General features: G+C 42.9%; 1 protein-coding gene across 2 annotated transcripts in view; it reads left to right on the plus strand.

Moving 5' to 3' along the window:
• GAS7 (growth arrest specific 7) overlaps nucleotides 1–12151 on the plus strand; it is an 89841-nt gene extending 77690 nt beyond the window's left edge. For both annotated transcript variants that reach the window (XM_034067966.1, XM_034067967.1), the window contains exons 10-14: nucleotides 2546–2674; nucleotides 5012–5135; nucleotides 7289–7368; nucleotides 10414–10512; nucleotides 11225–12151. In XM_034067966.1, the coding sequence (XP_033923857.1) occupies nucleotides 2546–2674; nucleotides 5012–5135; nucleotides 7289–7368; nucleotides 10414–10512; nucleotides 11225–11338 (546 nt within the window). In that variant the 3' untranslated portion in view covers nucleotides 11339–12151. The remainder of the gene's footprint in view (nucleotides 1–2545; nucleotides 2675–5011; nucleotides 5136–7288; nucleotides 7369–10413; nucleotides 10513–11224) is intronic.
• The last annotated feature ends 222 nt before the right edge of the window (nucleotides 12152–12373 follow it).

Raw genomic sequence — 12373 nt, forward strand, 5'->3', positions numbered from 1 at the left:
CCTGTACTTCTTTTAGCAAGCTTCCTACCTTCTCTTAACAAACTTCTTGAGATTTCAAGTTCTCTCCTGCATCTCACCCAGTCAGTGACGGGTGTCAGAGTTGTCTATATACACTGGTGCTTTAAATTTCTTCATCTTAGGAAAGTAGTTTATGTTTTTTTCATCTGTTGCATGGATTTGTAAGTCTTGAAGTGAGATCTTCTAGCAAAAACAGAAAAAGAATATGTATGGCCAACTATAATGCAACATTTAAAAGTCTGGGTCATTCACATGTGAGTCTGGTTTGATAGCTTATAGTACCTCTTGCGAGATGGAAGTTCAAGCAAGATGACAGAGGAAAGATGACTGCCTTCACTGAGAATCCACCTCTTTGATTTCCAGAACACAAAACTGGAAAGAGCAGTTGCCTTGTTTCCATTTTGAGCCTATTGGTGATGCATTTCCCATCTTTATGAGGATCTCAGGATTTCCCGTCCCTTTATAAACCATGGGAAATAAACTAGTTTTGTTACTGTCTATTAGGCAGTAGAAATAGCAGTGAAATGCCCTCCTTTTTGGTGTGTCCCCAGCCCTGGGGACTTTAATACAGGTTTTCATAGCAATGCCTACTTATAAGGGTAAGTCAGATTGCTGCTTATTCCACTCAGGATGACTGACTCATGTTGGGTCGTTTACCCAGGTTAATCCAGTTATTAATGAAGCAGTGTGAAGGGCACACAGACTGCTTAGCTACTTTGAACTCAGTTGGGCACAGACTCCATCATAATATATTGCTTCTGGAGTTTACTGAAGCCACTCTGAATTTTTCTGTTCTTGTTTTGTTGAGCACTGACAATGTTCCTGGTACAGCTATCAGTTTGTTCCTGTGCTCTTGAGAGAGCTCGTGTAACCATGCTGGACCCCCAAGTTGTGAACAGGTCTTTATTAGCTGGCCTGGGGCCATCCTGATGATACTGTCATCTGAACATTGTCCAGAATCTTCTAGTCCAGCCCTCCCAGTCAGAGCTAGGACTATCACCACAATGGATCACAGCTACATCTTTGTCTAGCAGGGGTTTCACCACCTCTCTGGTGAACCTGTTCCAGTGCCCAGCTACCGATTTGGTGACTTTTTTCTTCAAATTACACTCAGCCTGAACCTCCCAAAGCTCAGTTGTCTGTGGTGACATTGCCTGGCCCTGATACACTTGCGTTTGACCTTCAGATAGCTGTAGGCCATATTAGATCACCGTGGTGCCAGTCTTCATCTTCCTAAACAAGCTCTGCTTTAGGCTTGTTTAACCTCTCCAGGATGTGTGCTGTGGGCTTGGCTGTCTTTGTAGCCTCTCTTCATTAGAAGACTACACTAAGCTAGAACGAATTTTCCTTCTCCATTAAAATAGCATTGGAAAAAGGCCAAAATACTTACTTTCAGGGACTATTTGATACTGCTCCACTCTGGGCCATGTTAGGTGATTACGGACCCAACTCATCTGCATTGACAGTCGAACATCCCCACAAGAGAAACAATAGGAGAGTTTGGTTGCTTCTGGGGAGGTGAAATATCTGTGTCCTTCAGAGCACTTTTCCTAGCACATTTCTGTGTATGAGAAGGCCAAAGAGCAGTATGATACAAACTCTGTCAGAGCTGAGTATTACTGTCAAGTCCTGCTTGTAGGAGATAAGTCACATTGATGGCCTTCGTGGATCTCCGCTGAGTTCATTTCAGTGGTTTCTTGCTACCATGTTAAAGAGTTTCAACTGAATATTCAGGCTTCTCTTTAGGCTCCCTCATAATTGACAGAAGTAAATAAAATGTTTCCTTATTGGATCTCTTTTCACTGCACAAGAAACACAGGCATGTCCCTGCTCACATAATGGCAACTGCTTCACCTTATGGCACTCAGGATTACCAGCTTCAGTTTGTGAAAGTTAAGGGATTTTTAAACAAGGTGCATCAGTTAGGTCAGAATTAGAGCACCTCAAGTAGTGCTCTGGACATTGCCAGCAGTTTGAACTTAGTGGGAAGAGAGAACAGGGAGAGAGGAAGACAAAATTTCATCCTTTTGCTCCCTTCAGCCAGGCTCTTCTCAGTGGTACCAGGCAATAGTACATGTGGCAATGGGTATGAACTAAACTACCAGAAGTTCCATGTGAACATGAGGAAGAATTCCTTTTACTGTAAGGGTGACTGAGCACTGGGATAGGATGCCCAAAGAGGTTGTGGAGTCTCCTTCCCTGGAGATACACAGGAGCTGTCTGCACACAAACCTGGACAGTGCTCTGGGTGATCCTACCTGAGCAGGGAAGTTGAGCTAAATGACCTCTGGTGGTCCCTTTCAGCCTCAAGCATTTTGTGATGTTGCAGTATTCCCTTAACAGAGCTGTCCTGTGAAGAGCTATTTTTTGCAATAGCTTCACTCACAGCTCTCTTGGGGAAGAGAAGTGTTGCTGTATGACATTGCCTTTGGCTGCAGTGTGTATTGCTTCCTCTTTGTCCTGAGCTCTGCCTGAATTACTGCCTGGCTCCTCATTATTGTCTTCTATGTTTTTATTTCATTACCAGCTTCAGAGTGAGGTAGAGAAGCCACTGCTCAACTTCAGAGAGAATTTTAAGAAAGACATGAAGAAGTGTGACCACCACATTGCAGACTTACGGAAGCAGCTGGCCAGCCGCTACGCAGCAGTTGAAAAGGTGGGAGCAGAGACTAAACTGGAGAATTTGAGATACTACTGATCTGGACAGAAAAGCAGGTGCCCCATAAAAAGTTTCTGTTCTGTCACAAAGAACCACAAAGGTTTTGACTTTGCTGTGCCCCAGACATCATTTGCTGCTTAGCTCGGAAACTGGGGGCTACAGGCAGGCTTTTTGCTTCATCCTCCTCTTCCCAATTTGAGACAATATATTTCTAACGCATTTGATTTAAATGCTCCTTTTGTGTATTTGTGCTAATGTGCATCCAGAAGCCACATCTGTGTCCTCAAAATTTAAAAAGATGGTTCCTTAGAATAGCAGCAGCGTCAGACCAAAGGTGTGCATGGCTCAATATCATCCAGCAGTGGTGAAAAGCAGGTCAGACCTGTCACAAAGCCTCTCCCAGTTACTGTTTTCTGTGCCTCACAGCAAACAACCTCACCTGAAAACCTCAAACAGTAGTAGCACCCTCAGATCAGGGGCTATTTTAACATGAACATACAGCTGAGGTTGAGATTTAAACCCACAGGTATAAATCTTATAGACCTAGGGGAGTTATGCCCACAAAAAGTGCTCTTAGCAGCTGCAGGAAATGGGATACCCATGCTTCAGCTGCCAAGATACTTGTGCCAAATGGTATCCTCATGTGGTTTGCTCTTGGGTTTAAGTTGGAAAGGAACATACCATGTTCAGTCAAGCCAGAAGGTTGTTTGGGCATTCATTAAGAATCAGAGTGCACCTGAAGAAGTTTGCCTGATAACAGAATTGTTGCATGATACACACTATATGTATGCAGGAACGGTGTTTTTCTGCAAAACACTTCAGTTCTTCACAGCCATATCTGCAAAGAAATACAGTCCTCAGTTAGGGGTATTGGAAAGAATGAATTGGAACCTTGAGAAGAAGGAATAAAAGAAGATAAATGCCTTAAGATCAGAGGGCTGGAGCAACTCTGTTCTGGGGACAGGCTGAGAGAGCTGGGCATGTTCAGCCTGGAGAAGAGAATGCTCTGGGGAGACCTTAGAGCAGCTCTCAGTGCCTAAAGGGGCCACTAGAAATCTGAAGAGGGGATTTTGACAGGGGCCTGTACAGGCAGGACAAGTAGGAATGGCTTTAATTTGCCAGAGGGGAGACTAAGGTGAGATTTTACGCAGAAGATTGACCTCAGAGCAGCTTCCAGTATCTGAAGTGGGCCTACAAGGATACTGGAGAGGGACTCTTCATCAGGGACTGTAGCGATAAGGTAATGGGTTCAAACTGAAACAGAAGTAGTTCAGGTTAGGTGTAAGGAAGAAATTCTTTACTGTGAGGGTACTGAGGCCCTTCAATCCACACCATTCCAGGATTCTCTGCAGTGTGCCTCAGCACGGCTTCTCACTAGATTACTTTCCTGCAGCTCCCTCCTGCGACCTGCGGAGCCAAGCGCAGTCTTTAAAACTGCGAACTGAAGATTCAAGTAATACCTCAAGAGCGCAACTTGCAGGCTCGTGTGGAAACTGCATGGTGCAAACAAAATACAGTCATCCACATTCATTTTAAACACTACAACTGGATAAAGAACGAATGTGGCTTCTTTTATAACAAGCCTGTGCAAAACAAGCTATTTCATGCACTTTTGTCACCCTAGAAAACAGCATGCACATGTAGAAATTGTTTATTCGTTAAGACACTTCAGTAATTTGGCCCTGTAAGTTCACTAATGATACTGACAAATCAGGTTTTTAATTCCTGAAGAACTTTAAGGTAATTTAAGTAATCAGTTGTAACCAGGTCTCAGGTTCATAATTTCTGCAGTACTAACTGCTGGTGTAGTGAACCTGAAGTAGCTTCTCTAAAATAAGCCTCAAAGTTCATATTGTTAGAGTTTCTAAGTGTATATTTAATCCACAAGGTACTTAAAAGTTAATTTTGTGAGATACTTGCTTTTCTTTCAACAATTTAGATCTTAAGAAGAGCAAATGTGGGGTCTTGGTGATGCTGGTTAAAACATTGAGAAGAAGCTTCAGATCTACTTCCTTTCAGAAATAGTTACTAAGATAAAAAAGTTACTAAGAAACATGAAAGTCTGATGATGCCTTTTATACTCTGCTTTTCTAACAACCTGTGAAGAGTTCAGTTGCTCTTATGATTTGTTGGTGACGACTTGTATATGGCGGTAGGACATATCTTTGATCACCACATGGTGTCCTAGAACTTGAATCTCAGTTAGGACCCAGCCTGATGCAGAGTCTCTGACATCTTAGTGATAGATACTTGTGTGAAGGCATCATAGATGGCTGAAAGAAGCTGGCAGTTCTTTTGCTCTAAAACATGTGGGCTTTCTTTGATTACTCCAAGGCCCGGAAAGCCTTGACAGAGAGGCAGAAGGATCTGGAAATGAAAACACAGCAGCTAGAGGTGAAACTCAGCAACAAGACAGAAGAGGAAATTAAGAAGGCGAGACGGAAGTCCACTCAAGCAGGTGAGTACCTGTGTCTGTCAGGGGTGGGAGGTGAGCACAGCCCTGGGGAAGGCAGGAACAAGATGGGATGCAACTGCACATCCACCCGTGTGTGTCTTAGGTTTTAATATAGTAGCTACAAAGTCCAAGTGACTCATGCTATGAATCTCTCTAGTGTTAAATCCTCTGAAGAAATGAAGAAATTAACTTAGTTTTTCAAGTAAGACATCACAAAATGATGATTTTGATACTTGGGGTGAGAACAGTAAAAGGAGGGTGAATTGTCCTTTTATTTTGTCCTTTGAAAGTGTGCTGGGATAACTGAATGCTTGTGAGACTTTCACAGTCAGGTTCAAAGCAACTCAGCTGAGAATGTTTTTTCTTTAAATCATAGTTCCTTCCTTGGTTCTTTCCTAAATCCCAGTTACCCAGAGCTCTGTTGGTGCCTATTATGCTTCCTATTACTGTCTTTTTCTTTGAAAATAAACTTTTGTCTTTTCTCCACTGCTACACAGTGATTAAAATTATTTCTGTTCTACTTGATGTGACCCATGCATGTTTTACAGAGGCTCAAACCAATTCTGTGGGATCCATAAGGAGCTGTCTTCCTTGAGATATGCAAAAATGATACATACTAGCTGCTGAAAATCTATTTTAACTAGGGCTTTCATGTTTCATTCCTTCATAGGTCCATTCCTTGGCAGAATGGTCCTTCATAGTTGTAAGGCTCTTAAAGCTTCAGGATAGCTGGTCTGGGTTTTGAAGAGACTAGGAAGAGTCATTTGCAGTGTGATCATGTGTATAGACAGCCCTTTGAAGAGAAACAAAAGTTACATGTTGAACAAGTATGGGAGAGCTGAAGATTGTATGGGAGTAACCCAGAGTTTGGTGTGAGTCTCCCCATTGGTTTCCCCCACTTTGTGCCACTGTTAGGATGCGTGGCAGAGGAGGACTTGCCCCATCCCAGCAGCCAAGGCAGGCTGCTTGTCGTGTGCACAGTAGCAGTATTTAGTGATCTAGCTTTGAAATGAGGTCTGCTGCAAGTGGATGGTAGGACCAGAGAGCTCTAGACCAGAGCCCTTCTACGATCCCTCCAGTTACTGATATGTTGCTTTCTGCTCTCATGCCTTTCTACTGCTACTGTTCATATTTTTAATGACTGAATGTACAGTGGCTCAGATTCACTTGGGTGGAGGATAACCCCAAACCAGATAGCTCCTGAGGAGCCACCCAGACTTGTGTCAAACTAAGCGTCTCCTGTCTGGGTGGATAAACTTTTACCAGAGCTTTGTAGGGTTTAGTTGCCACCCCAGCTTCTGAGGCCATGAGAGACTTACAGATGCATTTACTTCTTTGACACTTGTTTGGTCTATGGAGTCCTTTTCTTAAAGCTAGGTTTGTCTGTGGTTTAAGTATAAAGACGTTTTTGCACCTAAAAGAACAGGATGAATATGAGCCATGGACCTAGACATGGAACTGTTGGGGAAAGTGTAACTGAGCCTTATTTAAAGAAAAAAGAGAATTTACTAGCCAGAAAGCAGTAATCTCGAAGCCATGCCTTCTAGATTGTCCACCCACCTTTCCCTCTCTGTCAGATCAGAGTCCTGCAACAAAGAAAAAACATGTAATCATTGCAGCTTATTATGTCCCTGCCATGAGCACGGGAGGGAGCCAGAGCATCTCCAGAGGCTGGAGACCACAACTTGGATGAGGTTGCAAATCAGTTCCCCTTGATCTCAAACGGCTTGAGCGTGATGCTTTGCTCCTTTTTCAAATAGATATGTCCTAGAATGTTGACTCAGCTACAGAGTGCTATCCTCATTATTATTGACTTCCCATTTGAATGATTTTTAAGATGTAACTTCAGTTAAAAAGAGTTACAGAAAGTTGTGTGTTTTCACCATTCTGGGCATTTTGTAAACTATTACTTAATGTTCATATTTTTCTTTTAAAATCTTGTCTTTCTCATTCTTTCTCACCCCAATCACCTAACAATGCATTGTGGTGAAATTTTGTTGCACATAACAAATACCATGTAACAGAACTGCCTTCAGCTCCACCAGGACTGACCTTCCAACCTCCTGGGTCTGTCTGCAAATCCTCAGATGTACACTTTCTAAGCTACATAACACTGGCTAGGGAAAACTAATGTATTGCTATCTTGAACTTTCCAGGGGATGACTTGATGCGCTGCGTGGATCTTTACAATCAAGCCCAGTCCAAGTGGTTTGAAGAAATGGTGACTACCACTCTGGTATGTAATTGTAGCATCTTACATGTGTAATATTGCAGAATTGTAATAACCTGCAACATTCATCACAGTTATAGTGCAAAGCAGTGGGGAAACTTGAGTGATAAATCTCTCATTGTATTTCCTGTTCTCAGTTCTAAGAAAAACTCCTATCATTAGGGGAAGGAAGAAATAAATGTTTCTTTGCAGAAGGCATTAAACCAGTTCAGGGCTTCTTAGGGGCCAGAACGCTGCAATTATCCCCAGGAAGGATGAAGGAGTGCACAAGAAAGACATGGAAAAACGTGGTAAATCACTAAATCCATTTTATACACAAATGAATTTTTGTATTCCATGATTTTCCAATTTCTTCTCTTGCCAGCTCAGCAGAGGCAAGCTTTAATTGCCTATTGTTCTGTCTCTCAGAAGATAGCACAGCTCACCATGTTCACCCTAAGGGCATATACCTTTGGGGTTAGTCACCAAGATGCCAAGATAGCAGCTTTGATGTGCTGTAAACCTTGAAATACCTGTATTTGGCTAGAGGGCTCCTCCCTCATGTTATTCCTTACAGCCCTTGTAGGTAAGAGCTGATTGCTGTCAAAAGCAGGAAATAAAAATGTCTTTAGCATATATTTTTCTCATTGGCCAAATACAAAACTGTAAACTCTTCCTAAAAAGAAGAGGGTAATAAATTGCTCAGCATTTGGAAATGTGTCAGTGCAATATTTAAACTACAGTAAATAAAGGCAGATGGGTGAGTGGAAAACCAGGAGGAGGATGTCTTCCCAAAAGCAGAACAGGAGAGAAAAAGTTGGCTGTTCCTATACATACGGGATCTGATTCTCCTCTGCCCTCCACTGGTGGTTTCTCACTGATGCAAATGACACTGACCATCAGTGCCAATGTGTCCAGATATGGTCAGATATATGTTAGCTGTGTATTTGCTCCTGGAGAAGTACAACCCAAAAATGTGCTAGTATATGGCTTTAGAGGAATGTGCTCTTTATGTGGGAGAGCAACCAGGATGTGTTCTCTACCCAGGGACAGACAAATGTGTTGAGAGTTTATGGGTGAGAATTAAGGGACAGGCTAATATGGGTGACACTGTTGTGGGGTTTTAACAGAATCCCAGAATCGTTGGGGTTGCAAGGGCCCTCGGCAGGCAGGACCACCCAGAGCAGGTCACACAGGAATGGGCGCAGGCAGGTTTGGAATGTCTCTGGAGAGGGAGACTCCACAACCTCCCTGGGCAGCCTGTGCCAGGGCTCTGCCACCCTCTATGGAAAGTTCTTCCTCATGTTGAGGTGAAACTTCTTGTTATTTTAGCTTATGGCCATTGTTCATCATCCTGTCACTGGGCACCACTGGAGAGTCTGGCCCTATCCTCCTGTCACCCGCTGTTGAGCTATTGATCTGCACTGATGAGATTCCCTCTCAGTTTGCTCTTCTCTAGACTAAACAGGTCCAGATTTTGCAATCTCTCCTCATAAGATATATGCTCCAGACCCCTGATCATCCCTGTGGCCTCTGCTGGTCCATCTCCAGTAGCTCCTTGTCTGTCTTGTGCTGAGGAGCTCAGAGCTGGACACAGTAAAATTTGAAACACAAATGATTTGAGCATTTGACATAATTTTCTAGACAAGGTCTTCTGTGTTTCCAACATTGAGATGGTGGATGCACCATCCCTGGAGACATTCACAGTCTGGATGTGGTTCTGGGCAATCTGACCTAGTTGAAGATGTCCCTGCTTATTGCAGGGGGATTGGACTAGAGGAGCTTGGAAGGTCCTTTCCAACTCAAACTATTCTGTGACTCTGTGATTCTACAAGCTCCTTTGCTCTTCCTCCCCAGGCTGGTAGTTGACCACCTGAGATTTTTGTGCTGTAAGGAAGAATCTGTTTCCAAAAAGATGTTTAACAACTTGCAGATAGCACAGAGAAGGCAACAAAGTGTTTCGCCTGCTTGTGTATGCTCATGTTGCTTTCCACCTTGACACCCAGTAATTGAACATCAGAAATGCCCTCTGATGGCAGTTTTAAAAGATTTGGGCCCACTGTTGGGCCTGTGAATACAGAGCTTTCCAATGGTACAGCAAATTATATTGCACTATGTTTTTAAAGGCAGACTTCCATAGCATGCTTCTTCCACTCAGATGGGTAAGGAGGGACTTAATGCAGATTTGGGGATATAGTATCAGAATCCAGGAGAAGAGGGAGGCAGGAAAAGCTGGAGGCAAGTTAAAATTGATCTGCCTTTTCAACTGAATCATTGCTGGGGTCTGCTTACTGGCAGCTGAGTGAGGTGGAGACTTGTGCCAGCTTATCATGTGGTGGAAAGAAAACAGCTTTTACAGGTGTCTGGTCAGACCAGACACTGGTAGTGTCTGGTAGTAAGGTTGTACCGCTCAGCATCATCTCCTGCTTCCACTGCAACTTTTGGAGCTAGAAACAAGGCATGCAAAGCTTCCTGCAGGAAACAGATGCCTTCTTGCTTGCAGCATCCCTAAGGATAGTGGCTTGTCTCTCTCCCTTGGTTGTCTCATTTTTGAAGAAGTTTAGACTATATCTACTTTGTAGTTATTAGCGAATGTCATATTACAAATGAAGTTACTTTCCCTATCAAATGGAATAAATATTCCTGTTGCACTCAAGAATTCAGAGAAACCCAGACAAAATGGCTCAAACAGGACAGTGCCCTTTGAAGGTTGGTGACGATTCCACAACATCGGACTTTTAAAACTGAGCCTGACAGGGTCCTGGGGCATCTAGTTTAGGTTATGCTTTGCCTAGAAAAGTTGGACCAGATGATCCTTGAGGTCCCTTCCAACCGGTTATTCCGTGGTTCTATGGTTCTTTTCTGCATTGGGTTCAGAATAAAGTGAGTTCTGTTGCTTGCTCTCTCCGATTCTCTACAAATCAGAGGGATGTGCAACCACAGAGTTCAGCTCCAAAGCATGACCCAGAAGTAGTATCACACTGACTGACAACCTTTTGTGTGTCATCCCTTCTCTGGGCCTTCAAGCTCAGCTTCCAAACAAAATATGAACTTGTTTTCTTTTGTGTCTAGGAGCTTGAGAGACTAGAAGTTGAAAGGGTGGAGATGATTCGGCAGCATCTTTGCCAGTATACACAGCTGCGGCATGAGACAGACATGTTCAACCAAAGTGTAAGTCTGCTTTTTGTTTGATCCCTTTGGCCTTTATTGTACTTCAGCTGAGCAGAACAGTCCCTGTCCTGATCTGACTGACCTATATCAAAAGAAGGAGTGGAAAGTGTATGCAGTCAGCTTGTTGGTTTTTACTGCCATCCTACATTTCTGCTCCTCCAATACTCTCTTATCCTCGTTACATTTCATACTTCTAGATCGCAGCTTCTTGTTGGGGGAGACAAACTTAATTGAATTACATTTGGACAGCATGAGCTATTATTAGTTCTCCCAGTAAGATGCACTGTTCCTGAGCTCATCTATTCTTGCAAGGAAGGTGGTAAATAGTTGGGAGAGGGAATATATATTTTTTTTCTTATTAAAAAACTGGCTAGTTTTCAAATACTAAAATATGGGGGCTATTTGCTGACCTCACTACATGGTTGTATTTGGTGTAAGGTACAGATTGCAGGACAGGAGGCAGAGACCATCTGGCTAGTGCCTGCCATAGGAAGCCTGTCTCTGCTTGATGTTAAAAGTCAGCCTCTTTGCTTCCTGCTGTGAGACTTCACATTCAGATGTGACTGTTGTCCACTAAGTTGTGTACCTGCAATTCTCACTTGTCTACAAATGCAATATAGGTGTGCCCATAGCTGCTCTATGCTTCAGAGCAATGACTGCCTCTGCTTGAAATGTGCCCTTGACATTTTGATTCTTGTTTTGTTCATTTTAGACAGTAGAGCTCGTGGATCAGTTGCTTCGGAAAGTGGATCCTGCCAAAGACAGGGAACTGTGGGTAAAAGAACACAAAACTGGAGATATCCGACCTGTGGACATGGAAATATAGACTGATCTTTAGTTGTATGTCATGAGTCCACTGAATTAATCCAGCTAATGTTTGCTTTTTAAGGGTCAGAAGAGCATAGGGAAAAGGTTGTTCCACTATCAGACACCTTGTAATTTATGCCTGTACAGGCCATCTCTGTTACATTTAGTCATTAAAATGGTCCTCATTGTGCTAAGCCTTAAGCACCAGACATTCCAGGATGAAGAAACCAGATGTGTGCTTCCCACCAGAGGTTCCCAATTGCACGCAGCTTCCAGAAGAAATCTGCTTTCTGGTACAAGGAGAGCTCTGTTCTTCAGTGACTTTGTGCTACATCCCTTGCATGACTATCTTTATACAGTATGTTAGAACAACCATGCAGTGAGCCTCTGGCCAGCAAGTGAATAACTAAACATGATGCAGGAGGCAAGGAAGTCCTGATCATGAATCCCACGTCTGTCACTGACTGCTTTCATGGCTATAGGCAAATCAATTAACTTTTCCGGTTCCCCCATCTATAAAACACATATCTTGCAGCAATGTTGTGCAAATACATTTATTTCATATAACACAGTTTCCCACCAAGACCCTTCTCCTGATATCTATGGAGAAGAGTCCTGTTCTTCCTGTTTTACACTCCCTCTCAGGGATACATAAACCCATTGTCATCATGATTTCTGTTCCAGGCCAATCAATAAGGTTGAAAGTGTTACTATCACTGTTATTTATAAGGAAAGACTTGGTCGTGCTATACCTACCTCATTAGCTGTCTGAGTGCCCTCAATGACAGAAAGAGGTTATATACCAAGGAATAAATGAGATACTCAAAACCTTTCCTGCTTATGCAAGATGTTTTCTCACAAAATCTTAAAGACAGCCCTCTAACCTTTGATTTAGGATCCAGGTTTAAATTGCCCTTTGTTGGTTCCTTCAGGTGAATATCACAGCCTTTAGATATCTTTAGTTGCCAAGTTTTTCCAGCTAAATTGTGGGGTTTTCCTTTTTAGAGCCTGATTTTCAAAGATGCCATGAATCTGTTATGCTAGATTGCATTAA

This window comes from Melopsittacus undulatus, chromosome 11 (genome assembly GCF_012275295.1).
Source record: "Melopsittacus undulatus isolate bMelUnd1 chromosome 11, bMelUnd1.mat.Z, whole genome shotgun sequence".
NCBI lineage: Eukaryota > Metazoa > Chordata > Aves > Psittaciformes > Psittaculidae > Melopsittacus > Melopsittacus undulatus.